The sequence below is a fragment of the Emiliania huxleyi genome, assembly GCF_000372725.1.
Source record: "Emiliania huxleyi CCMP1516 unplaced genomic scaffold EMIHUscaffold_97, whole genome shotgun sequence".
NCBI classification, from domain to species: Eukaryota; Haptophyta; order Isochrysidales; family Noelaerhabdaceae; genus Emiliania; species Emiliania huxleyi.
In genome coordinates, this window is record NW_005194814.1 from 35,726 (window position 1) to 61,815 (window position 26,090).

At 65.1% G+C, this 26,090-nt stretch overlaps 6 protein-coding genes across 6 annotated transcripts; 2 read left to right on the top strand and 4 right to left on the bottom strand.

Annotated features, from left to right (window-relative positions):
• Window positions 1-2,976: 2,976 nt before the first annotated feature.
• On the bottom strand, window positions 2,977-5,616 carry EMIHUDRAFT_422811 (hypothetical protein). Its single transcript, XM_005756402.1, has 3 exons — window positions 5,586-5,616; window positions 4,634-5,071; window positions 2,977-4,543 (listed from the first exon to the last, which is right to left on the bottom strand). Exons 2-3 carry the CDS (start codon window positions 5,066-5,068, stop codon window positions 3,203-3,205), a joined length of 1,776 nt encoding a protein of 591 aa, XP_005756459.1. The 5' UTR covers window positions 5,069-5,071; window positions 5,586-5,616; the 3' UTR covers window positions 2,977-3,202.
• A 389-nt stretch (window positions 5,617-6,005) lies between these two features.
• On the top strand, window positions 6,006-6,965 carry EMIHUDRAFT_107886 (hypothetical protein; the record flags this gene model as incomplete). Its single annotated transcript, XM_005756403.1, has 1 exon — window positions 6,006-6,965. One exon carries the CDS (start codon window positions 6,006-6,008, stop codon window positions 6,963-6,965), a length of 960 nt encoding a protein of 319 aa, XP_005756460.1.
• Window positions 6,966-9,835: 2,870 nt separating this feature from the next.
• EMIHUDRAFT_466261 (protoheme IX farnesyltransferase) lies at window positions 9,836-11,678 on the bottom strand (the record flags this gene model as incomplete). The annotated part of the gene is made up of 5 exons (XM_005756404.1): window positions 9,836-9,988; window positions 10,137-10,415; window positions 10,489-10,564; window positions 10,639-10,687; window positions 11,015-11,678. The coding sequence occupies 5 exons, from the start codon at window positions 11,676-11,678 to the stop codon at window positions 9,836-9,838; spliced, it is 1,221 nt and encodes a 406-aa protein (XP_005756461.1).
• Window positions 11,679-13,639: 1,961 nt separating this feature from the next.
• EMIHUDRAFT_107888 (hypothetical protein) lies at window positions 13,640-14,662 on the bottom strand (the record flags this gene model as incomplete). The annotated part of the gene is made up of 1 exon (XM_005756405.1): window positions 13,640-14,662. One exon carries the CDS (start codon window positions 14,660-14,662, stop codon window positions 13,640-13,642), a length of 1,023 nt encoding a protein of 340 aa, XP_005756462.1.
• A 4,272-nt stretch (window positions 14,663-18,934) lies between these two features.
• TXR1 (thioredoxin reductase) lies at window positions 18,935-22,072 on the bottom strand. The gene is made up of 10 exons (XM_005756406.1): window positions 21,921-22,072; window positions 21,724-21,848; window positions 21,611-21,653; window positions 21,334-21,433; window positions 21,081-21,131; window positions 20,953-21,005; window positions 20,552-20,766; window positions 20,243-20,399; window positions 20,063-20,167; window positions 18,935-19,893 (listed from the first exon to the last, which is right to left on the bottom strand). Exons 1-10 carry the CDS (start codon window positions 21,951-21,953, stop codon window positions 19,294-19,296), a joined length of 1,482 nt encoding a protein of 493 aa, XP_005756463.1. The 5' UTR covers window positions 21,954-22,072; the 3' UTR covers window positions 18,935-19,293.
• A 158-nt stretch (window positions 22,073-22,230) lies between these two features.
• Window positions 22,231-23,756, top strand: EMIHUDRAFT_69270 (hypothetical protein; the record flags this gene model as incomplete). Its single annotated transcript, XM_005756407.1, has 9 exons — window positions 22,231-22,297; window positions 22,404-22,513; window positions 22,583-22,599; window positions 22,622-22,713; window positions 22,957-23,063; window positions 23,129-23,184; window positions 23,407-23,449; window positions 23,536-23,589; window positions 23,685-23,756. 9 exons carry the CDS (start codon window positions 22,231-22,233, stop codon window positions 23,754-23,756), a joined length of 618 nt encoding a protein of 205 aa, XP_005756464.1.
• Window positions 23,757-26,090: the final 2,334 nt, after the last annotated feature.

The window sequence follows — 26,090 nt, forward strand, 5'->3', positions numbered from 1 at the left end:
TCTGGATGGCCAACTCCACAAGTCTGCTCCGTATCAGCGGCCCAGGCGCCAACTGCATTGCCTGCTCTGTCGCGTCGATCGAGGAGAGAGCGAGGCGCAGAACATCGCAGTTGAAAACCACATCGGTAGCGAGCGCCTCGGAGTCGCGAGACAGTACCACAGATCGCGTTGGTCCGACCAGCAGAGGGACTCGCAAGTTGTCGATGCCAAGCCTTTCCATGTGCGACACATCGACCTGCCAATCGTTGGCGGCGAGAGGGCGATCTACGGCCGGGTGGGACGTGACGTTGATGTAGTGAGGCAGACTGTTCGGTGGTTGGACCCTGACGGAGAAGCCGGGACGGGGCGCGACGCTTTCCATGTGTGCATATGTATCTCGCGAGGGCCCGCGCGGGAAACGGCGTGAGATTGAGCGAAGCTGGCAGGCGTTCTCGTGCGTTTCACCGTTTCTGCGTTGCCGACGTTGGTCGTTGCGCGAGGTTCTGCAGATTCAGTAGTCAGATTATGAAAAGCGGCGGATTGCACTTTTTCCACGCATGCCGCGCGGAGCCCCGCCCGCCGCCGCTCTCAACACAGTTAATAAGAATAAGAATATATAATCTGGAACTCAGCTCTCATGTGGACTCCATGTGTCATGACTCATGTGACAGACTTGCCTTAGACTTGCGTGTCTGACCCCGAACGTGCCACACGGCCACCCCTTTCGGCGTTTGTGAGGAGTGTGCAGTGTCGAGAGAGAGTTGTGTGTCGATGAACGCTAATAAATAAGTAAAAACGGACGACCCCAGAACTGAACTGCGAGCCAACCGTCCGTGAGATCTGAGTACTGAGATCTTGTGGCCGAGGCCGCCGGGCCCGCAGGCCGCGGGCCCTGCGGCTGCGCTTACCACTCGTACCTCGTTGCTCGTACGCAGAGTAAATAAATAAATAAAAACGGTCAAACTCTGTCTCTGAGACGAGGGCTCGGCGAGGGACTCACGGCGGGATCGCACACGGCAGGGGTGACGGGGCCGCTGTGGAGCGATGTGGTCAGGGGAACGACGAGACACAAATGGGACAAGCGTCAGCGGATCAAGGATCAGCACGGCGAGCGTGAGATACAATTCGCCGACGTGGATGATCACAACGTGGTGACAAAGACCGTCATGGGAGCGCGGGTGCGGCAGCAGGCGGGGGTGCCACACGGAGCGCACCACGAGAGGATCATGCGGGGAGAGGCGGGGAGAGAGACCCCGGGCGCCGCCACGAGGAGCGAACTCAGGGGCTGCCTCGTCTGTAAGGCCGCGAGGGACGCGGCGAGGAGGGCGGCACTAAAGCGAGACCCGCTGTGTCCGATCGTGCGGAAAGCCGCGCAGCAATGGACCGAGGAAGATGAGAACCCGCCTAGGGCGACAATGGCGCACTTGCTTAGCGGCGCCTGCCTGGGGAATAGGGAGCAGGCCAGATGGTTCCTCAGAGTAGCGCGAGCGCAGACGGGGACGGCGATAAGCAAAGTAGCCCAGGCGGCACCCGACTCCAAGGATACGCTGAAGACGCTGAGGAAAGCGCATGTCGCTGCGCTGAAGGGCTCACGCTATAGGGTGCTGGATGAGGACGGGTACGATGCACTAGCCCCAGCCGTCGGGGGGGTGTTGCCGGCGCTGGTAGATGATCTCTCGGAGAAGAGCCGGAGGGACCTTGGCGCCGGGGTCACGAGGAACTTGCAAGTCGTGGCCGAGGCGGCGACGGGAGCGGTGCAGAGGTGGACCCAGCTCAATGATGAGGCTACGGCGCGCATAATGAAGAGAGAGGAACACATCGAGTGGCTGAGGAAGCTCTTCACTGGGTGGAAGGAGGCTCGGCCGGCCTTGAGGGAGTCGCGGAGGGGGAGGGATAACGGAGGTAACGCGCAGACAGGCCAGCAGCCAGTGGGACGAACGAGGACCGCGACGGTGGCTCAAGCGGGAGGGAGCGGAGACAGTGGGCAGCAAGCGAAGTGGGTGAGACTGATGATGCTCCTCCGACTTAGGGAGCGGTTCAGCTGCTGGGCGGGCTTCAGGCTGGTGCTCACGCGAAAAGGAATCGACGCGATGTACAAAGCATACAAGAAGAGGAGAAAGAAGAGGAGGGACATCAGTGGTGACGAAACAGAAGCTAGCGCAGACGAGGGCAGGGCAGACCCGGGGACGGCGGAGTCGGAGCAGACGGCATCGGCCGCCGAGGAAACGTTGGGAAGAGGCACGAGGAGGGCGGCGACCTCGACCGACTATGGAGGACCCGTCACCAGACGACGCAGGGCAGACGACGGGGAGGCGGAGCAGACGCGCAGGGCGAGACGAGGGAGGGAGCAGGACTTTGCGGAGATCAGCAGGAGGATGTACGACGAGATTAGGAGCAGCAGGGACCCGAGGGACCATGTGGAAGACGGCTAGTGCTAGTCCCCCATCGGGAGGACGACCCCGGCTAGTCGCCGACCACACCCACAAAGAACCCTGCACAAAGACCGCAGGGCGGGGACCTGTTCCTTTTTACCCATCTCCTAGTAGAGGTGCCCGTTTTATTTATTTATTTATTCTCTGAGACGAGATGGGGGATTTAGGGACATGTGTCCCCGCCCTGCACGATCTTGGTGTGAGGGATCTTCAATCTCCGTCCCCTCACCCCTGGTCACTACCCGACACTACAAGAGCGGCGCGAGTTGGGGCTGCGGCTACGGCTGCGGCTGCGGGAGGGGCTATGGTCGCGGGAGAGCCGCTGCGCCGCGTGGGCGCGCCTACACCGCGCTTGCTCCGCTCGCCACCTCTCGCAAAGGTCCAAAGTCATAGCCATCACCTCCTCCGGCAAGTCCTTTTCGCCTATCTCGCCGTCCCTCCATGCCTGGTAGAGCTCGTCGTCATAGCCATATTGCATCACAGCCTGCTGCACTGCGTCGTGCACAAACCCCTGCCACCCTATCCCGCGCCTCACCGCGTCGGAAAATTCGTACGCAGAGTCAGAGAGATTTCAGGATTTTTTTCGCCAAGAGCGGCCGGCGCTACTGACGTACTAGGCTGCCAGCGCCAGAGTTGCTCACACCGCGAGAACACTAGCTCCGCAATGATATCCTCAACCCCGGTGCACGGGCCGCAATAGCGAGACGCCCCCCTCCTGCCGGTCGGGTCCGCTTAGCGGCTAGCGACCGGGAGCATGCACGACGAGCGCGAGGCGCGAGGCCTCCTCCCGGCTAAAAGTCGACGGCGGTGATGAGCGAGGTGAGCTCGTCGGTGGACAGGAACATGCAGTCGTCCGAGATCCCCGCACCGGGGCCGGCGCTCGTGGCGAACGCGGGCACCTGCGACGGGACGGGGTTGGCGAACGCCGGCGCCTCCGGCGGGTCCGACAGCAGCCGCGCGTCCACAAAGTCTGCGTCGAGGACTTGGCCGAATGGCGCGTCGGACAGCTTTGGTGCCTTTGTGCGCCGCGTGCCCGCCTCGGGCATCGGCGCCGGGCGGGCGGCGGAGGGGGAGGCGAAGGGGGCGACCACCTCGGCGGGCGGGGCGAGGGCAGCCGCCTTGCCGCCGCCCGCAGCCCTGTCCTCGCCCGACTTGATCCGTCGGCGGCGCGGCAGCCGGGCGAGCGTCACGCACGTCTTGCCCAGCCGGATGCATCGGACGCACGGGTCGCCCTCGCACGCCGCCTTGGCCCTGTGGCACTCGACGCACGCCTTCTTCTTCATGGCGGAGCGCGGCCCCGAGGCCGAGGCGGCGGCGATGCCGAGCTTTTTCGAGCGCGGGCTCAAGTCGGCCGGGTCATTCCGCACCACGGGCGGAAGCTGCACAGAGACGCCGACGCCCAGGGCAGCCGCGTCTAAGGGCGACAGCTTGGCGGGGACGAGGGCGTCCTTGCCGGAAGGCGCCGCGCCGCCGGCCTTGAGCGAGCGCAAAATCTGGCCGGTTGGCCGGTCGAATTCGGCCTCGGCCGGCGCGGTCGCGGAGTCCTCGTCCGACTCCGAGGGGGGCCGGGGCGGCGCAGCGCCCTTGTCGGAGCCCGCCGGGATGGTCGGAGCGGAGCATCGCTTCAGCAGCGGCTTGCCGAAGAGGGGCTGGCCCTTGCGGGCGTCGGTGACCCCCTCGGCCTCGTCGGACGCGGACGATGACGCGCCGCCGGCCAGGCTGCCGCCGCCCTCGTCTCCGCCGTGATCGCGCGCGCAGTGCGCGTCGACGAACTTGGTCAGTATCGGGTCGATGTGGTAGTTTGAGGGGTCGAGGTCGGTGTCCTTTTTGCAGAGCGGGCAGTGGTGGTCGTAGAGGCAGGCGCGCGAGAGGCAGCCGTAGCAGAAGCGGTGCGCGCACGAGAGCACGACGGGCATGTTGAGCACGTCCATGCAGATGCCGCACGTGTACTCGGCGGAGAGGTCGAGCGCCGCCGAGCCGACGGCGGAGGCGACAATCTCAGAGGCGATGCACTGGGCGTGCGTGAAGGAGGAGGCGAGGAGGCGGGACTGGTAGAAGGGGAGCGAGCCGACAAACTTCATCACGGACTCGCGCAGGGAGATGGAGGAGTGCTTGTCGTGCTTCTTGACAATCTGCAGCGGTGGGCGGGCAGGGGGGGGGGGGGGTTGTCACGACCGGTTCCGCGGGGCGGACGGGCGGGCGGGGGACAAGCGGGGCGGCGCCTTGGCGGCGGCGAGGTAGTTGAGGACCGAGTACTTGCGCAGGTGGTCAATGTCTTCGCACAGCCGCACAAACTCTCCGAGCGCGTCGACCTTGTCCTTGGCCGCGTGAACGCCAGCCTCGAAGAGAGGCACGAGCGAGGGGAGCGAGACCGAGTCGTGCGCCTCGATGTGGGAGAGGACCCACTGGCGCGGCGAGTGCAGCAGCGCCGTGAGCGCCTCCAGCCGCGTGGATAGCTCCTGCTCCTTGCTCAGGTAAAAGTTGTTGACCTGGTGCACCGCGGACAGCAGCTGCGTGAGGAAGATCCCCTCGATCGCAGCATTCTCCTCGCAGTTGGGCTCGAGCTGCGAGATAGTCTGCTTGAGCAGCTCGTACGGTACGTACTTGCTCACCCAGGGCGGGTGGCTGCCGCTGCGGAGCTTGACGCCGAAGAGCATGGCCTGCTGGGAAAGGGGGGGGGGGGGTTAGCAGATGACAAAAAATCAGCGCGCGCTTGGGTGCGTCGGCAGTTGCTCTGCCCGCGCTGGGAGGAATGCCGCCGCCACCGCGCACAGGGATGCGACACACACGGCGGGCACGCGCGTTCCCCCGTCGGGTCCGCGCGCGCGCACGCGAGCCTCCACCTCCTCCACCTCCCTTGCTTCTGGCGCGCTGCGGGCTGCAACTGCGCGCGCTCTGCGCGCGCTGCGGGATTCCCGCCGCCGCCACCGCGCAGGGCGCACAGAGGCCGTGGCACCGAGGGCGGAGGCTGCCGACCGGGCCCCTGACGCGCGCCCGACCAAACACAGCCCAGTCCGCGCAGCCGCAAAAACGCGTCGCCGCCGCCGCGCGCGAGCACAATCCTCGCGCCACGCCGCGCGCGCGCAACGCTTCTCCCCGGCGCGGTGGGTGTGCGCGCGTAGATGCGGGCAGGTGCGGCGCCCACGTGGGGACCCGCGAGGGGCGTGTGTGCACCTTGTGTTTGGTGTGTGGACCCGAAGCAGCCAGATCGGGAAACGGGTTTTTTTCGCATTTCCCAGCCGTTTTCGCGCCAACACTTCGCGTCCTGGTTGTTCTTCACCTTGAGCACTTGAGCACTTGATAGGGTCGATTCCGCATGGTACGGGACCCCTCCGCAACCTACACCCATGCGCCGGTTTGTTTTCGCGTTTCTCGGCTTTTCGCGCCAAAACTAACACCGTTGGAATGACATTGTCCGAGCCTGGCTGTTCTTCACCTTCCTAACTATGTATGTTGGTAGTGGCGCGATTGTGCGTCAGGCGAAAGGCGAGCGCCGGCGGAAGGTGGCACAAAGAGCGTGTCAGCCAAGGGAGGCGATTGCGCGTCAGGCAAAGTTGTTGATGGCCGACGACGTCGCCTTCGCTTCGGCTTGCGATGCCGAATCCGCTCCTGTTCGTCGGCAAGGGCGCGGCGCTGACGGCGGCGGCCCGAGCGGCTGACAAGGCGAACGAAGGCGGCGGAGCATTCCAGCGGCTGGGCGAGGGCCGCGGCGCGGCAATCCGGCTCGCGTGGCCGGCGGAGGCGCTGCACACCGTGCCGCACGAGAGGCGGGCGGCGGCGGGCGACGCGGACGACCCGTTCGCGCACGGCCGTCCGATCACCAAGAGGGCGAGGCGCGCGGCGGGCGAGCTGCGCGCCGTGCAGCACCAGGCACGTGCGGAGGCGCCCAGAGAGGCGGAGCTGGCGGCGGCAGAGGAGCGGACGGCGGAGCAGGCGGCGCTGCTGGCGCCGCTCGCGGCGACGGACACCACGGCGCGCCTGGCGAAGCGGAGGCGGAGCGCCCTCGTGGCGGCGGTGCTGCATCAACCCATTGCGGAGCCGGCGGGCCGGGCGGCTCAGATGCTCGCGCCGCTCGGCGAGCACTTGAAGAGGCAGTGCGACGAGGTGGCGAAGCGGTGGGACGACTTCCAGACGGAGATGGAGCGGCTTGACGAAGACGGCGGCGATGCGGACATGCGCTCCAACTTTGCGAACGGGATGCGGGACGGGTATCCGTGCCAGCAGCTCACCCTCGTGTTTCTGCAGTACTTGCTGACGAGCCGCATCCGCACGCGTCGCGGCGGCAGGGGTGTGAGCTCGTCGGGCGGGGGGCGAAGACGGTGGGGGTGCAGTTCAACATCATGCGGAGCCACGTGTGGCCGATCCGCGCTCACCTTCTCCGAGCTGCCGGCGGACGCGCCGGAGCGCGACGAGGTGGAGAAGCGCGACGAGGTGGTCAGGGCGCGGCGCGAGGAGGCTGCTGCGGCGCAGAAGGCGCTGGAGGCGGTGCGTGCGACGGCGCCTCCGCTGGAGGCGGAGGCGGACGGGGCGGACGGGGATCACGAGGAGGCCTAACTGTGAGTGTGTGTGAGTGTGTGTGTCTCACACACTCACTCACACTCACACTCTGTGTCTTGTGAGCTTCTGTGTCGCTCGAGCCATGCATGCATGTCCGGCAGCCCCTAGCTAGGGCAGCCCTACCTAGCTAGCGCAGAGGAGCCAGGTGTGTGGTACTAGTAGTGCAATAAGATGAGAAATATGACGACAGGGGTGAAAAAAGAAGAAATACGAAAAATGAAGTGCCGAAAGTCGGCGTGTAATCCCGCATGAATTCTAAGTCCCGAACGAGAGTCGCCGCCGCTCAAGGGAGTCAGACGGAAAACATAAGGTGAGACGCCAAATATGGCTGAATCGGACTACGAGTCCACGTTCGAGGCGAGACGCCAGACGGCTGAATCGGGCTACGAGTCCACGTTCGAGGCGCCGGCGGTGACTGGCCGCAAGCGAAAGGTGTCGGCCGACCGCGTGGGCTGGGACGCCGCTTTTTCTCCTCCGACGACTCCTCCTCCGACCAAGACTCATGCGTCCACATGAAGGTGGCTCTATTCCGCCTGTGCCGGTGCCGGCCGGCAGTGCGCACACGTCCACGTGTCGCAGCGGAGCTAGTAAGAGGCAAAAAATAGGTGAAATTTATGAGGAGCATCTTTAGTTTTCTCTCCCGCTTGAGAGCGCTTGCGCTGCGCGCTGCAAGTCCACATAGAGATGAGATGCGCCAGTGTCGGCTCAGTCTCTCAGTCAGGCGTCAGGGGGAGCCGGAGCCGGAGCCGGAGGCGACCATATCGGCTACGGGTTCCGACTCCGGCTTCGGCTGGTAGTCGACAAGCTGCCGAGCCCAAATCACTGTCAGTGCCAGATTTCTTGTTGGCTTGCCTTCTAAAAATCTCTCTCTCAGGATCGAGGTGCACGCTGCTGTGGAGCAGTGTCGTCCCCCCTCCTCCATCATCTCACTGTGAGACGTCGGCGGTGATGGCGGTGTGACCGACCGAGCTAAAGAGAAATTCGGGATAGTCAGACCACGTTTTTTTTTCGTTTGGCTTTTCGCGCCAACAGTTCACCCAACACTGACCTTGTCGAGTGTTGCGCGCCCGGCAGCAGCCTCACTGTCACTCGCCGCGGCACGCCCGCCGCCACTGCCACTGGTGCCACGGCGCGCACAAACAAGCCCCAAAAACCGGCACATGCGGACATGCGGACATGCAGAGAGAGAGAGAGAGAGAGAGAGAGAGAGAGAGAGAGAGAGAGAGAGAGAGAGAGATCTCACACACACAACACACCAACAACTCTAACACTCACACACGTCATTTGGGGCCTGGAGCCCCTGCACAATGATGTTTATGGCGGTTTAATTGTTGCGGGGGGGGGGAGCTTTGCTCCGTCGAATTCAATTTTGGGGGGTTTACGGTTTTGGGGATCCTGCCGACGCGCTACAGTTGTAGCCCCACTGCACATAAGATGGACACCTCACCGGGAGGGCCCTCGCAGCAGCCGGGGCCGACGCCTGCAGCCTTAGTCTTGGCCCGATCCGGCGGTATGCCACGGGTAGGCGCGTTGAGGCTTGCCGCCTCCTCTGCGCCAACGCGGCCTGTGCCGCAGTTTGCGATTGCCGCCAGACAAGAGGAGGAGCAGAGCCGTTTGGCGATAGGGCCAGGCAATCGCATTCGCCCCGTGGGCGTTGCGGACTCGAGCATTTTCGGTCATCCGTCAAAATATCTGAAGATCTGACCGGGGGATTCTCCCCAAACCTTGCTCAGCTGATCCAGCACGGGTCGTAGGCCAGGCCTGGGCAAAGAAACCAGTACCTCATCAGGCTTCCCTGAGCGTCACAGCTCGGTGATCGCGCCGGCCGGACACCACTGTAACGTCCGTTCCGGGCATTTGAACGCGACCTTCGGGGGCAAAGACATTGGCTCTATGGCTCAGACTGGACTCCTCTTGGTCCCTTCTGATGCCCTAGGCCACACCTGGGCCTTACCTGGGGTTCTAGGGGCCGGGCAGGGTTTGCCCCCCGAAAGTGGCCCGGGGAACCTTAAGAAAATCGGCCTCGCCGGCATCCCCGTCGCTGGGTTCCGCGCCGTTTTCTCCAATACTGCCGTTATTAGGCACAACCCGCCTCTGAAGACACATCTGTAAGTCTGGTGCACTGGCAGGAGCCATACTCGCATAGGGGGCGCGTGCTAGCTGACTGTAGCCAGTTACGACTTACTCTACACACCGGGAGCCTCCCGGACCATCGACCTCGGGAGCTCTCCCGCACCGTTTAAGCGTTTAAGACCGTTTAAGGAATCGGCGGCCCAGCAGCTCTTAAAACCTGCCATGGCAGGTTTTAAGCCGTTTAAGCCGCAGGCGCCCCAGGGCCCACCCTTTTAAGCCTAGGGGTACCCTAAGGGGTACGGCTCTAAGGGCAGTTGGTCCGGGCACCCGGGGCGACACTTTTTCCCGTAAATTCTAAATATTAATTGTGGACCTAGAGGAGAGGTCTTCGTGGACCCCACTTATCTCTCTCTCATCACTGCAGTCTGCCACAAAGACAAGTAAAATCGGGCACTTCAAACCGCGCAGAGGCGCGCGCGCACACACCCCCCGCGTGTCTGCATCACAGCACGAACGGGCGACGAGTGGTGGCGCGAGCCCAAGACACGGCGACGGCATTCGAACATCGGCACGTGGGAACGATACACAGCCGCTCGACGGGCCCGGACGCCTCCATCGGGGGGGCAAGCAGACCGCCCATTGCAGGGGGCCGTCTGGCACAACGAGCACAGCGCGGCTCGCACTGCTCACCACCCCTATGCATCCACGCACAGCCCGCTCCTCTCCTGCTGCCCGCAGCCGCAACCAACCGGCACGCCGGCCGCGGCAGGGCGTCGGAATTAGCGTCGCACACCTCACGAGGGCGGCTGCGTTTGCCGTGAGCCGGCGAGGCCCGCCGCCGCCCCCGCGGCCACCTCGTGCGCCACAGCAGCAACCTCGTCGGCAGCGCCCTTGGGGCAGAGCGAGGGCGCCTCGAGCTGCTCGTGCAGGCAGTACTGCCGGCCCGCCTGCGGCGCAGCGGGGCGCGAAGCGTGGGCCCCCGCCCTCTTCTTCCCCACCTCCCACTCTCTCCTCCAGCCCCCACTAACTCCAACCCCGCCCGCCCGCCCGGCGCGCCTCTCGCAAACGAGCCCGCGCAGCCTCCGGCGCGGCGACCTCCTCGTCCTCGGTCGCGGCGTGCCGGTTCGACTGCTGGTGCAGTAGCAAGCAGCCGAAGAAGAGCGGCAAATAGCCGAGCGACGCGAAGAAGAGCCGCCGTGCGTACTGCGCCTGCTGCACGCGCGCATTCGGCGGCGCGAGGACGAACCGGGCGGCGGCGGCGAGCATGACGCCGTTGAAGGCGAGCGACTCGACAGCGAACATGCAGCCGGTGAGGCCGGAGGCCCACACCGCGAAGGGGAGCGCCGTCAGGTAGCAGGAGTACTCGAGGCAGACCTACAGGGGAGGGCCCGGAAGGCTCACCGACGGCCCCTCCTCGGAGAAGGCGGCGAGAGCGGCCGCTGCGCACCGCCGCCGTCCGCTGGCCGGTCGGGTCTCTTCTCGGAAGCATCTCGTACCCGCCCGCGGCGTAGTCGGCGCGGTACCTACAGGAGGGCTCCGAGAAGCCTCGGGGGGCGCCATCCGTCGCGCCTGGCGGCGGCGGCGGCGGCGGCGGCGCATCCACGCGAGGGCGAGGAAGTGCGGGATCTGCCACAGGAAGAGCGCGCCTGGGGAAGGCGCCGAGGGGTGAGCCCGAGCCCGGTTCGGTTCTCGCCGCGGAGCCGCGCGGAGGGAGGAAGAGGTGGGGGCGGCGGGGGCGGCGGAGGTGGAGGTGGTGGCAGAGGGGAGGGGAGGGTTGGGGGGAGGCGCGGGGGGGCGGTGGAAGTGGCGAGGCTTGCTGTCAGCGAGGGTGGCGGCGGCGGAGAGAAGGGGAGGGCGGCGAGTGTGTGTGGGGGGGGAGGGAGGGGAGGGCGGAGGGAGGGGAGGGCGGAGGGAGGGAGCGGGGAGGGAGGGGAGGGGCGGAGGGAGGGAGCGGGGAGGAGGTCTGTCTGCACCCGACAGCAGCGCCGCCTCAGGACTGAGCAGCTCCCCCCCCGCCGCCGTCCATCCCATGAGGGGCGGCACGGCGCCCACGACGGCGCCGACCCATGTGTTGTAGTGCGTCACCGGCTTGAGCGGCGTGTACACGCCCGCGTATAGCCCGATCGTCGCCGCGCCGAGAGCCGCCGTCGTCGGGTTGGTCAGCGCGAGCAGAGTCCCGACACCGGCGCCTCCCGTGGTGGTGGCGAAGGCGAGCGCGTGCGCGGGCGAGATGCGGCCGGAGGGGAGCGGCCGCTTCGCGGTGCGCGCCATACGCGCGTCTCGCGGGATCTCGATGACCTGGTTCAGCGTGTTTGCCGACGCGGCGCACAGAAAGGTCCCGCTCAGCGTCGCGCCGAGCAGCAGCGGGTCGAGCGGCAGCTGGGCGAGGAGGTGGCCCGCGCCCGTCGTCATCACGACGAGCCCACTCAACTTCGCCTTGGACAGCTCCAGGTAGATGGAGGGGAGCCCGAGCAGCCCTGGCGCGGCGGGCGCCAGCGCGGACTCCGCTCCTGCGGCGGCGGTGGGCTGGGACGGCGGCAGCGGCGGCAGCGGCGAGGGGAGGCCGCTCGTCGAGAGCCTCCGAGCGCACAGCAGCCGCGCGGGCCGCGCGCCGCCCAGGCGGCAGCCGAGGCGCATCGCCAGCGAGTCGGCCCGCGAACACAGATCGCCGAGAATGCAAGAAAAACGGCGTTTCGGCACCCAAATCCCCCGCAGCGGGATGCATTGACGCCTCTCTACCGGCGTCGACTTCCCGCTGGCCGGCCAAGAGGCCAGCTTCGGCCGACAGAGAGAGCCCTCTCCCGCCCACTGCACGAGCTCACCGGGGGAAGGCCCGCCCGTCGCAGTGGCAGCCGGACCACCGGGATCTGCGACAAGGAGGGCCACGCCTCCCCGAGCTTGAGGAGGAGCCGGCGGAGGGGGGGGCGAGCCGAGAACGATAGAGAGGCCGCGGATGCGGGCGCGACTCGTCGACCAGGGAGAGCCGGCCCGACCTCCCTGGGCGGGGAGGCGACGCGACCCTATGCCACCGCCCTCGCCCGGGGAAACCTCGGCCGGGCCGTCGACACTCTCGGAACCGGTGGAGCCGGGAGAAGCCGGCGAAGACGAAAGGCGGCAGCGGAGAAAGCGACACCAACAACGAGAGAAACGACCACACCGGCCGTCGTATGACGCTCGGCAAGCGAACAAGAGAGCGAATCGGGGAGAACCGGAGCCCCGGGAGGATGGAAAGTGGAGCTCCGGGACCGAGGACTAAGCAAGTGTCTGTGTTTGGGCGTGGTGTACCGTGTAATGTCCACTAGCTCCGAGTAGAGGGGGCGTCCTGCAGTTAAGGGGAAACCCGGTACGCGGGTCCAACCCTCGGAGACCCGTGTTTATTTTACGGCCCTTTCCCTGCGAACGCGCACCCCCAGGGCTAGGGCTCTCTTGCCCGCAACCCGATGCCAATCATCCGGCCCGCTGGGTGCGCTTCTTAGCTCCCTGGCCCTGGATGTGCGGTTAATGACTGCACTCCAAGTGCTCCAAGTGCCCACGGCCACGCCGCTGCTCGACTCCCCCATCGTTTGAGGTCACGAGCTCCGGGCCACCGGACGAGCACCTCGCGGGCATCCGATGATGAGCGAGCTGACTCACGCCTCCCCGGGACCAGGCGGACAGGTCCAGGTTCTCAGATGCCACAAATGCTTGGAGAGGTGCTGCAGCGCTGGCCGCAGCCGTCGCCGTCGCCGCAGGAGGCTCGCGCGCAGTCGGCCGTCGGAAAGTGTCGGGAAAAGAATTTACCTGTGGCTCGCTCAGCATGCTTGCTTTCGTGTCGCTTGCGCTTTTTGCCCGCTGCAGCCCACTTGTTGCGGGCTTGCCGGTATGCTTGCTGTTGACCGTCTCCGAGGTGAGCGAAGTCCTTCCTCACGGCAAGGAGCCGGACGGAGGGCCATCGTTTGCCGCAGGTCTGGCCGCCGTCGAGGGCGCCACCACCGCTGCCGCCGCGCGTGAGCCTGTTGTCGCTGCGGCCTGGGCCGTCTGGAACGACCAACAGTCGTGCGAAGCGCGCGGACATACCGAGACGGAGATGCAGCGAGGTTCCCCCCCATCAATCATGCAGGTTTCCGCAGGCGAAAGGACAAGACGAAATTTTAAGAATTTTAGACCGACACTAGGCACTGTCGCTGTCCCTTTTGCCAGGAGAGAGCGCAACCAGTCAGTGGGAGGCCCCCGCGCCTGGTGTCCAGTCCGAGCCTGACTGTTCTTCGCCTTCCTACCTACACCTAACCTAACCGCGCCTGCAGCTCCCGTTCCCCTGTGTCCCTGATCGTCCTTAGGATAGATCGATCCTTGCTCTGCAAGGTGGGGACCTCGACCTGTCCTTCTCCCCCTCGTTTGTGTGACCTTTTATCGTTCGTCCTTTCTGATTCGCTGTGTGTGGAGTGTGGTTAGACTTAGAGGATAGAGCCGTATATAGAAAAAAGAAATTGCGTCTTGAAGAGGAGCGCGCGGGAACAGTAGGCGAGACTATAGGCGCGAGACAGTACGGGGCGCCACGCTGCGCAAACTGCAGCGCTCCTCTTTACACCGGAAGTGCGGCGCGGCACGGGGCCCGCCGCCTACGTGGCCCGCCGCATGACGACGATGCCTGCGGCCTTCATCGCCGGCAGGCACTTTGCCGTGCAGACCTGCTGGTCCGCGCCGAGGAGGAGGACGCACTCGACCCAGTCCGTGGCCTGCCGCTCCACGACGTGGCCCCACCACGCCTCGAGCCGCATGCCGTGCTTCGCGTGCTCGTACTTGGCGCCGAGCGCGCGCCCGTCCTGCATGTAGATCGCGTCGGGCAGCTCCGCGTCGTCGCCGTCGTCCCCGCAGAGGATCACCTCGTCGTCCGTCGAGCCGGCGGCGGTCGTGTCGCTGGCGGCGGCGGCCTTCCACCGCAGAGCAGGCTCCTGGTCCAGCAGCTTGTGGCCGCTCACCTCGAGCAGCGAGTCGTGCCTCGCCCCGCCAGGGAGCCCGAGGCCGGGGAAACGGTCGAGGCGCTCCTCGATCACAAATGCGCTGCGAGGGGCTCCGTACTTGCCGTCCAGCGCGTCGCTCATCACGCCGACGAGGTGCGCGTGCTCGGGGTGGGAACACCAGCCGGGAGCGTCGCTCGCGTGAACCGCTGCCGCCGCCGCGGCAGTGTTCGTAGCCGCCTTTTGCTTCTTCTTCTTGGGGCGCGCTTCGCGCGCCTCGCGGCAGCCCCCTTTGAGCACACCCATGTGCTGGCCCTTGCGGAGCATTGCGTACATGCGGCTGCGCTGCTCCTCGTCGGTGCGAATGCCGTGCGGGCCAAAGGCCTTGCCCGACTCGATCGCTTGGAGCTTGCACAACAGGAAGGCCGGAAGGATTTCGCCCTGCTCGTTCCCGACCACCCAGCGATGCTCCACCGGCACGCCCTTCGTCTTCTTGGAGCCGACGAGGTACGAGTCGGAAGGCACGTGCTTCTCGCTGAAGCCGCCCTTCTTCATCTCGGTGTTGAAGACGAGCGAAGCCGTCCACGGGAAGCGCTCGTGCAGCTCGTTCTCGTCAAGCATGAGAATCTCCTGGTGCGCGTCGGAGCGGTGACCGAAGGGCTCCTCCCACCAGCGCGAGGGCATTCTCGAGCAGGGTCTGGGCCTGAGGGCGTTGTTGCGCGAGCAGGCTGATTGTGCGGTATTGGGCCGTGTGTTTTGTGTGAACCACCACCACAGGTACAGGTTGGGACCCCGTGTTGCGTGACTCTGTGCGATTTCGGGCCCGGGGTTGTGCGTTTACGTGAACAGGTTGGAGCAGCAGCTCCTGCGCACGGCGCCGCAGGCGCCTGTTGATAGGTCCAGGTGACAGCCCTGGATGGGCAATGCATACGCCTAGTTGGGCCTCAGATCGCCCGACCGACCGCGTCCCGGTGCTCTGTGGTCGGATTTGTGACGCCGCCGCACCGCGCCGCGGCCGGGGGCCCTCCGGAGGCCGAGGATGGCCGTGACGGACCGGGACGAGCTCTGGGAGGTAAAGTGTCAGTGTATATATTGTAGAGACCAACCATGCCCACAATATCTCTCAGTCTAGCTAAGCCTGGGAAGGCGATGCCGGGGCCGTACAGCAGCTTGATGGTGCTTCGCCGGCGTGCGTCCCGGAGCGGTGCCGGACGGGCGGTCCGTTGGACAAAATCGTGGGACAACGCCGACGGCTCTGATTCGACTTTTTACTTCAAACAAAGACAGTCGCATCGCACTGCGGCGCGTGCGACTGTCAGGAGCGGATCCGTCAGTTAGTCGTGTTCACGCCGGGATCGTGTCCCCCACAACCTGGGCAGACTTTAGGCCACAACAGTATGAAAATGGAGCTCGGCTGTTGCGCAGCTATGAACATCCTTCCATCCCTCCCTTGGGTGTCTGTTTTCTTTCTTTCTGAATAGGAGCGAGTTCGCGCTGCGCTAGGCTCAGACGGCGAGTTCGCGCTGCGCTAGGCTCAGTACGGCGAGTTCGCGCTCTGCACCGCTGCGGCTGGCAGGCTCTCTTGCGGAGAATTTATCTCTCGGCTGCGCCCAGCATTGGCACAAGGTACCTCTTAGGGGGTATGAAAAATCTTCTTGGCCGATACGAGTGTGTGACTTACTCACACGGCCGATAACGAACGATTGGGGTGTGGGGGCCCCAACTCGTGGTAGGCCACTAGTTTATCGTAGGGTACTCACGGATACCTCTCCTGAGTCCCTCTCGAGCTCCACCTCTGGTCTGAGGTGCGATCCCTTACGGCGCCGCGGCCGGCTGCAGGACGTTTGAGGTTACCTCCGGACCTGCAGTTCGTCCAAGCTGTTTGAGTCCCAACCCTCCGCCTTTAGTGGCAAGACCCCAGGGGATGTCAGGTACTGCGTAGCTCTTCCGTTGTGGAGGCACGCGACTCCAGACTGACCCTTTTATTACGCGCCAATGTATCACACCTCACGGTGCAGATGCTTGGGTCATGTGGAGAAGCCGAGATAAACTAGTGTATCTAGATACTCGACTTCTCTTCCTGTGTTAGATCTAATGCCAGCTCGAATGAAGTCAAAGTCGCGCGGTAGCAGTCAGACATGCCCCGGGGCAACACCGGGGTCCCAACGAATGCGAAGTTCTGTTCACAGCTCCTACCCAGATAGGGGTTCTGTTGACCACGGTTAGACCTACGCAATAGGTAGGTAGGTCCGGTTTTGACCGCCCCAGAGGGCCCCGCATAGTTAGGTAGCCCCTATTTTTGTCTTTTTTCGCTTCGCTGCGCGCGGCCTGGGGATAGGTAGATAAGTAGGGCGTTTTGGTGCGAGTCAGGGTCAACAGACCCCCTATCTGGGTAGGAGCCGGAACCCAGGGAAGCGTCAAGAGAATCTGAAAAATACAAGCCTCTACTACAGCACACTGGCACGACAAGGGCGCAGCGTCAAGAGAAGAATCTGAAAAAAAAGCCTCTCTCACAACACGCTGGCACGACAAGGGCGCGGACTGGCGCGGACTGGCACACACACCGGCAAGAGAAGAAATCGCCGAACCCTCTTCCTCTTGGAGACTCTCCTTCTCCCATCTTGGGAATCGTGAACCTTTGCTTTCTTTTTATGAAATCCCAGTGATGGTGGCGGCAGGCGATCGATTGAACTAAAAGTAAGACACCGCAGGTGTCTGTACTCGAGTACCGGTCGGTAGACAGAACAAAACCATCTCTAGACAGACAGGGTGGCCCGCCCCAACCAATCGCGCAATCGGCCCTATCAAGTGACTCGTTCGCATTCCAAACCGTCTCGAGTTTCCCTGACTGAGTCTGAGAGCTGGTCTGGGGCGCAAAATCTGAGGCGAAACCGAGGAAACCGGCAAAATGGGTATTTTCCAGGTATACCCGGGGTTTTCCAGGTAATTTGCCGATTTGGCTGATTTTGGGCCCAAACCAGCTGATTTCCACATCCCTGGTGTGGACGGTTTTTTTCGCGGTATCCGCGGCGGGATATGGCGGGATATGGCGGGATACCGCTTACCGGGAGATACCGGGAGATACCGGGAGATACCAGGAGATACGAGATACGGGCAGATACGGGCAGATACGGGCAGATACGGGCAGATACGGGGAGATGCGAGGAGATGCAAGGAGATACGGGGAGATACAGTCAGATATTGGAGAGATACATCAAGATACCGCAAACAAAAAAACCCGTCCAGACTAGGACTTTCCACGGAGTTTCCTCGGGAAACTAGAGAGGGAGAGGGTGCTTTAGAGAAACACGGAGAAACGAGACGGGGTGAGCGAGGAAACATCTGTGCAGCCCAAGAATGTCACCGACTTTCAGTAAAAGCGTGTCATAAGTACTCGACGCGTCGAGCGCTTGCAGCAGGGGCGATGTCTAGGTAGCTCGGAGAGCGCGGCAGATGGCGGAGACGGAGGAGGAGACCCCGGACAGGACCTTTCGAACCTATGGCTCCGAATCTGGGCGGCCGGCATCGCACCTCTCTGATGGTTCCGGGAGAGAGCCGACTCGGAGCGCGGCAAAGGTTGCTGCGATGCCTGGCTCCTGGTGGCTCGGCACCATGCCACGATTGCTCAAGGCCGCTGACCGCGGTGGACCTGCAGTAATCTTTGTGGATGAGTGCCTCCGCGGAGTCTCGCAGGCCTTCTTCTCAAACAACCCCGTCACCGGTGTGGTCGCACTATGCGCGTCCTTCCAACATAGCTGGGTTGCCGGCGTGTGCGCGACGGTCGGTGTATCGGCCGCCACGATCACCGCACACGCCCTGGTCGTGGACCCGGGCGCGCTGCGCAATGGACTGTATGGTATGTCCGGCTTCTTACTCGGGCAAGCTCTGGCCCTCTTCTCCACCTTTGAGTCCACTGTCGCGCCGCCTCCATCGCTCCTCGTCGCCCTCGCAGTCCTCGCCTCACTGTCCTCATTCCTCACCAATGCGGCAGGCAACTTCATCGTGCCAACGTTTGGCGTCGTGCCCCTCGCGCTTCCCTTTGTCGCTACGGCTTACGCATGGTTGCTTGCTTGCAGCGGCGGGTTGCTCGCCTACTTTCCAGTGAATGGGGCCGTCATTCAGCCGGCGCTTCCACCGCCCAACCCGAGAGACGGGGCGGCGGTGGAGGTGGTCGAGTACGACACCAAAGCGCTAGGGAGGGCACTCCTCGTGACGATAGGGAACACAGCGTTCAGCCCTTCCGAGTACTCTGGCGCCGGCTTTGTCGTTGCGGTACTTCTGTCGTCGCCAACGACGGCGGCGATGATGATCCTCGGCGCCTGCGTCGCGGTCGCGCTTCAGGTGGCCTCCGGCGTGTCTCCGAGCCTCGTCAGCACGGGTTTACTTGGCTTCAACACGGTCCTCACTTGCATGGCCCTCGGCGGCTTCTTCCTCGTCGTGCGAGGGTGGCGCGTGTGGCTCTCACTCCTCGTGGGCGCCCTCTACTCCTACCTCCTCTCGGCAGCGCTGTGGAACTTGCTCTCCCCGGTCGGTCTCCCCGCGCTCGGCACGCCCTTTACACTCACGGCGGGCAGCATTAGGATGGACCGCCGCACCACTAGAGAGGTACTCTGAGACTGTCCCCGCCCGTCGGCAGGTGTGGGCGATCCTATTCGCCGCGAGGGGCGTGCCAGGCATATCGACTGTGCCGTTGCATCTTCTCACGGTTCCGGAACAGCACCGGAACCTTAACCTGTGACGTCGGCCTCAGCCACGACCGCGCGCCATGGTGGTGTGTCGTTGTCGCGGCTAGCTGCAGACGATTGGTCGTCGACGCAGGACACGGGGAGCGGAGAGCCGGAGGTGCGGGGTGGAGCCGCGGGGGCGCCGGGCGCGGAGCCGAGGCGCGAGGGGCGCGGAGGCGCGGGGAGGCGGGCAGAGCGTGGCGGAGAAAGTTTCACTGTCTAAAAAATCGAGAACAATTTGGGTGCATATCCGTAGGTGTAACATCCCGTACAAAGTACTTCGCAGCTCCCGCCACACAGAGACAGATTCACCCGGAGGTCCCACTCTCAGTTCCCCGAACGTTGTCCCTCCCCCAAAAATTCCCGCCCGGTTGGTGTTTGCGAGGCGGTCTCCGGCGGCGCACGAGCGGAGGGCCCGCTTTTCCGTGTCGCCGCCATCATGAGCCTCGCGCAAGGAGTCGCTCGCGCGCGACGAGCGAAAGAGACTGTCGGGCTGCCCGTGCTGCCGCCGCTACAGCGCGGAGTCGGCGGCACGGGGAGCCCACGCGCCCGCAGCCCGGCCCCCGGAGAGGGCCGGCTGCGGGCTTAGCCTCAGCATCCCGACTTCTCGGCCGAGTCGCCCGACCGCTTGGTGGTGGCGAGGAGCGTGAACTCCTCGGCGACTGTCGGGTGGATGCCGACCGTGTCGTCGAAGTGCGCCTTGGTCGCGCCCGCCTTGATGGCCACGGCGAATCCCTGCGTCATCTCGCCCGCGTTGGGGCCGCAGACGTGCAGGCCGATGACCCTCTCGCCCTCGGGCTTGAGGCAGATGAGCTTGGCGTAGCAGACGTTGTCGCCGCGGTGCGGCAGGGTCCACTCGAGCGGCTTGAAGTACGAGTGGTACACCTCGATGTTGTCCTCGCCGTGCAGCTTGATCGCCTCCTCCTCGGGGAGCCCGACCGCGCCGTACTCGAGCGGCGTGTACACCGTCGTCGCCACCATCGAGTAGTCCATCAGCGCGCTCTTCCCGGCGTACAACCGGTCGGCGAGCAGCTTGCCCGCTTGGATCGCGACCGGAGTGAGCTCGGTGGTCGCTGAAGGCGGGTTGAGCGCCTCGCCGTCGATGATGTCGCCGATGGCGTAGATGTGCGGCACGTTCGTCTGCTCGTTGACCGTCGGCACCTTGCCGTTGGACGAGAGCTTGACGCCCGCCTGGCGAGAGTGACAAAGGGGGGGGGGGGGAGGGGTGCAGTCGGCGCAAGAGGAGGGGGGGGGGCGAGCAAAGTGTCTCGGCCGCGGCTCGGGCCTCGGCCGCTCGTCAATGAGGAGTGTGGGAGGCGGCTTGGAGGCGTCTCAAGGGTTCGGCTTCGGAGAGGGTCGCCTTGTCGATCCCGATCGCGCTCGTGCACACGTCCCGCCCGATCGCAAAGAGGACCGTGTCGTACTCGCCCGAGCCGACAGAGCCGTCGGCGAGCTTCCAGCTCACCTAGAGACGGCGAAGAACCTCTGGAAGGACTGAGAGTCATTGACTGATTGACAGTCGGCAGATTCTGCAGCCCACCTTCTTTGCACCCGAGGGCGTCGCCTCGACCGCCGTCGGCACAGCGCCCTCGATGAAGGCCACGCCGTGCTCCTGCATGTACGTCTTGCAGAGCCCGGCCATCTGCTGGTCGAAGCCGCGCAGCGGGATCGAGCGCATCATCACCGTCGTGTCGTACCTGCAGGACGTGTCGCGGACGCGTCATTCACGAGCCGCCGAGCGAGCCGCCCGCGTCACAAACCGGGCCGTGGCGCCGAGAGCCTCGGGCCGGGAGTCCGTCGCGGCGTCTGGTGGTCTGGCGGAGGGGGTGAGGGGTGGTGGCGCGCGCACCCGACGCCCTTGATGAAGCCGGCGCACTCGAGAGCGACGTACGAGGCGCCGACGACGAGCGTGCGGCCAGGCGGCGACTTGAGAGCGAAGACGTCGTCCGAAGTGATGCCCAGCTCCTTGGCGCCGGGGATGTCCGGGTAGCGCGGCCGGCCGCCCGTGCAGATGACGATCTCCGACGCCGTGATCTTGGTCACCTTGCCCTTCTTGTCGACCGCCTGAGGGGCGCGGGCGGTGCGGCGTGACGCGCGAGGGGGCGGGTGGCTAGGGGTGTTTGGGAGGTGTTGAGGAGGTGTTTGGGCGGTGGGGTGGGAGGGAGGTGGGGGGGAGGTGGGGGGGAGGTGGGGGGGGGAGGGTGTCTTCGAGGTGTGTGGGGGGTGGGAGGGGGGCGTCCGCGCGGTCACCTCGACCGTGTGCGGGTCGAGGAAGGTTGCGTACGCGTTGTAGTACTTCACGCCTGGACAGCAGGGTGCGAGCCAGCTCGGGGGAGGGGCAGGCTAGAGGAGATGCGAGTACCAGCCGAGCGCGGGGCCGTTGGACATGAGGTCGGATCGGTACCCGAAGTTGAGCGACTTGATGTGGCCTGCGGCGCGGGAGGGCGGCAGCGTCGGTGGCAGCGCAGGTGGCGGCGGCGGGTGGGGGCGGCGGGAGGTGGAGGGTGGTGGCGGCAGCGGGTGGTGGCCGCGGGTGGTGGTGGTGCGGCGGCGATGGAAAGGATGGAGCAAACGGCGGCTGCGGGAGGGGTGGGGGCGGGCGGAGCGGGGGCGGTCGGGGCGGTCGCGCACCCTGCACGTTGCCCACCATCGTCTCCCAGTTGTGCTTGGGCGCGGCAACCTCCCAGCCGAAGGACTCGGCGTCCGTCATGCCCTCGCCGAGCAGCGCCGCCTGGCGGGGGAGGAGCATAGGGCGGTGCGGAGGGGAGGGAGGGGGCATGTCACGCGTCGCCGAGGCTGGCGGCGATGGTGGCGGCAGAGGCAGCGAGGGGCGGCTTGGAGGTGGCTCGCAAGGCTCCAGGCCGTCTGGCAGGAGTGGAGAGTGGCAAAAGGGTCCCGGAGGTGGCGCCTGGTGCATGAGCTTCTTTGGGATGCAGCCGACGTTTACGCAGCTGCGGCGGAGGGAGGGCGGCCGTCGGAGAGGACGGGCGGGGTCGCGGGGCGGGGAGGAGGGGTGCTCACGTGCCGCCGAGACCCCACGTCGTGCCCGGCGGGCTCGGCTTGACAAAGTCGCAGACGGCGACCTTCTTGCCGTGGCTGGCGGCGCGCTTGGAGCAGGCCAGTCCGCCCGAGCCGCCGCCGATCACCTGCGCAGGGGGAGCCGGGAGAGGAATCGCCGCTCGCTGAGCAGGCAGCTGCTTGGACTCGCGACGGCGCACCAGCAGATCGTACTGTGCTTCCGCCGCAGCCATGCTGTGGAGCGAGGGGGCGAGGTTCGGAAGGGACGCGGCTGCGCAAAAGTTCCGCGGGCCCGCTAGAAGCAGCCCGAACGCCCTTACCCGCCTCGTGTTAGCTGATCAGGGGGCCGCTCTCGACGACCGAGGGCCGGGAAATTTCTTTTCCTTTCTGAGGAGGGAAACCTTTCTCGTTTTCTCTCTCTCTTAGGTCAAGTTTTTTTGCATTAGCCTTACCCTCGATTACCGAAGCGCTACCGCAAAAATAAAAAGGCGCCATCCACGCCCTTTGAGCATGAGCAGTGCAACGGCCTCCTCCATCACGCTCAAGGGCAGCGTCGCGATCGTCACAGAGTTCTTCAGTGCGGCCACCACCGCGCCGCTCCCTCTGCGCCTACTGGCCCCACCTCTCTGCGGCCCGCTGCCGCCGCCGCGACTCTGACAGCGCTCCTCCGCTTCCGTCTTCAGACTACAGCATAAACTCCATCCTGTACCAGCGCGGCATCTACCCTCCCGAGACGTTCCGACGCGTGTCAAAGTACGGTCTCACCATGCTGGTCACCAGCGACGACGCGCTCGTCAAGCGCGCCGCCTCCCGCCGCCCGCCGCCCGCCCTCCCTCCCACCGCCGGCCCTCTCCGCCGCCAGCCTCCCACCGCTTCGGGGTCGCGGCATCGCCGCCGGCAGGTACCTGGACAACGTGCTGACGCAGCTGTCTTCGTGGCTGAGCGACGGCACCGTGCAGAAGCTCGTGGTCGTCGTGAGCGCGATTGCGACCGGTGCCGGAGGGGAGGAGAGCGGAGAGGAGGGAGAGGGAGAGGGGGAGGGAGGGGGAGAGGGGGAGGGAGAGGCCGAGAGCGGCGCTGGACCCTCGCACCCTGGCTCGGCGCTACGAGCCCTCGCCCCCTTCCCGGGAGGGAAGGGGGCGAGAGGCGGGGCGGGGGCGGGAGGCGAGGGAGAGAGGCGCAGGAGGCGCGGGGGAGGAGGGCTGTCCCGCGAGAGGTAGGCGTACCGCGAGGTAGGCGAGACGCTGGAGCGGTGGGTGTTCGACGTGCACACGGACGCGGGCGCGGGCGCGGAGGGCGGCGCGAACAAGAGCGAGAAGGAGGTCATGGGCGAGATCCAGGCAGTCATGCGCCAGGCCAGCGCACCCTCTCCGCCGCCGCTTCCCTCTGAACCCTCTTTTGACCGCAGGCCATCATGCGCCAGATCACAGCCTCGGTCACGTTTCTCCCGCTGCTGGACGACGCGTGAGCCACCGCCGGGAGATCCGACGAGATCGCCGAGATGCGCCGAGATGCGTTGGAGCGGCGCTCCTCTCTCCCGCAGCACTGCCCGTGCCATGGCCGCCCCGCCGCGTAAAAAGATGCGGGGCTGCGGTGGCGGACGAGCTCGCCCCGCCGCCTTGTCCTGCGAAGCTGCTCGTTTGACCCGCCGGACTCACAACTCATCGAGGAACGGACTCATTGCAGGTGCTCGTTTGACCTGCTCGTCTACACGACGGACGACGTGGAGGTGCCGCCTCCTCCGGCCAATCTGCACGCAATCTCACACCAATCTCGGACACTCTCGGCTCATCTTGGCCCACCGACGGCCTCGAGGTGCCGCGCGCGTGGGAGGAGTCGGACCCGAAGCACATCGCAACGTCGGACGAGGTGCGGCGGAGGCCCGCGCGTGCCTCGGGCTCGCAGACCGCCCGGCTCTGGCGAGTTGCGATTGCGACCACACCCCCACCCTTTCCCGCGCGCAGGTCAAGCTGCGCTCCTTCACCACTCGCATACACCGAGTCGACGCGTGCGTGTCCTATAAGGCGGACGCGTGACCGGCTCGGCAGGAAGTCGTTCAGCATCTAGGGGGCGGGGTCCGGGCAGAACCGTTTTTTTTTCTCTCCACTCCCTTTGTTCTCTTCTCATAAAATCGGAGGGTCGGCCCACGGGCTTCGTGAACTGAAGCGACCCAACGATTTTATGAGTGGCAGCAAAGGGAGTGTTTTCTCTCCCACCACGAGCAAACGAAGCGCCAAAACGAAGATTCGAGTCGTTCCGGATTACGCTTTACGGATATACGTTATGCGCGACATTGCACTCTTCCATGCCGCTCGCTCGCCGCTGCGCGGGACATGGGCGCCGATGCGGCTCGCGCTCACTCGGCCTGCCTCCGCCTCACGGCTCGCTGAGCGCGCCATGGGTCCGCCTGGTGCGGCGCTGCCCGCTCGCTGCGCTGCGCAAAGCTGCGAGAAGCAGGGGCGAGGGGGGCATCCTGAGCTTGAGCATTGTGCAGCGCAGCTGCGAGTGCTCGACGGCGCCCGTGCTGTGGTGTGAGAGCCTGATGGGTGGCAACCTCCTGCTGCATCGGCATGCGCAGCCTGCTCTCCTGCCCGGTGCCGAGGCATGCTGTTGGGCGATTGGCGCCAGCTTCTCAACGCTGTCCTTGGCGTCGTGCAGCATGTCGCAATACTTCTGCGGCGATGAATGGCGCGCGGGATGCGTCGTGCCGCGCGTGGAGCGAGAGGCTCGAGGCGCGCGGCTGTCGGTCAACCCCGCGGCGCATGCGCGCCGTGAAGGCTGCTCGACAGGCGACTCCCATCGCGGAAACGTGCTCGCCGTTACTGCTTTCAACTTTGCCTAGGTCTATCGACCTCCGTCGGTTATTATAACCGAAAGTTTGGTTGGGGGGTACGGCGCTCGAAAGTTGCTACCGAGTGAGATCGATGACCCTTTTTCTGACCCCTAACCCCTCAGGTACCTTGGACTGTCGGCTGCCGGTTGCTGGAGGCACGTGAGTCCTGGACTGGGCAGTGTCTTCACCCGGGTGTCGGAAATTCCAAACCTCGTCTCTCTCCCTCCCCCTCCTTCACCTCCGCCGCCCCCTCGCCCCCCCCACCGCCTTCTCACCCGCCGCCTCCTCCTCCGCCACTCCCTTCCTTGTTCCCCCCTCCGTCGCCGCTGCCTCCCCCGTCCCCTCCCCCACCGCCGCCTCCCCTTCTGCCGCACCCCCTCCTACAAGGACTGATTCCTTCCGTCCGGGCTGCTGGTTGCAATCCAAACCCCCCGTTTGCCGCCTCCTCCCCCACCGCTCCCCCCTCCCTCTCCGCCCTCGCCCCCTTCACCGCCGCCACCGCCGCCTCCACCGCCGGCCCCTTCCTTGCCGCCTCCTCTCTGACCGCCTCCTCCCCCCTCCGCGCCACCTCCGCCCTCGCCTCCTCCTCCTACCTCGCCGCCTCCCCCTCCCTCGCCGCTCTTTCCTCCATCTTTGCCTCCTCCTTAACCACCTCCCGCGATCCCTCCTCCTCCCCCTCCGCTCTCGCCCCTTCCGCCGCAGCCGGTCTCCCTTGCAGCCTACCTTGCCGCCACCTCCCGAAGCTGCTCGACAGGCTGTGGGCATCGCTGCGGCGTCTCGCAGCTGCGTATCGGACTGCGTATTCTCGTATTATCGTCGAGTAGTTGCGTGGGGTCGGTACGTATTCTCGTATCACTAGCTAGTGTCGTGTCCACTAGCTCCGAGTAGAGGGGGCGCTCCGCAGCTAGGGGAAACCAAAGCGCGGACTAACCCTCGGAGAGTATTCTCGTATTACTAGCTCCGAGTAGAGGGGCGGCGTTCTGCAGTTAAGGGGAAACCCGGTACACGGAGCCAACCCTCGGAGACCCGTGTTATGGCCCTGCGAACGCGCACCCCCCAGGGCTAGGGCTCTCTAGCCCGTAACCCGATGCCAATCATCCGGCCCGCTGGGTGCGCTTCTTAGCTCCCCGGCCCTGGATGTGCGGTTACCGACTGCACTCCAAGTGCTCCAAGTGCACCCACATAAACAGTACAACACTTGACCATGCTTCTACTCTCGCCTCGGACGCTTGAGCCTCCTCGGCTGGAGCGCTGCTGCTGACCGCGTCACTTGCTGCTGGCCTTAGGGGACCCCTAGGCTTAAAAGGGTGGGCCCTGGGGAGCCGGTGCGGCTTAAACGGCTTAAAACCTGCCATGGCCGGTTTTAAGAGCTGCTGGGCCGCCAATTCCGTAAACGGTCTTAAGGTTGCTCCCGGCCCAGTGCGCAGTGGGGATTTTGGCCTACTCAGTGATCGTCTAGAAATCCTAAATGGCCTGCAATGCCGTATCTTTTGTGCCTAAGCTTGTGGAGCACCTTGAAAAACTAGTATGTCTTGGA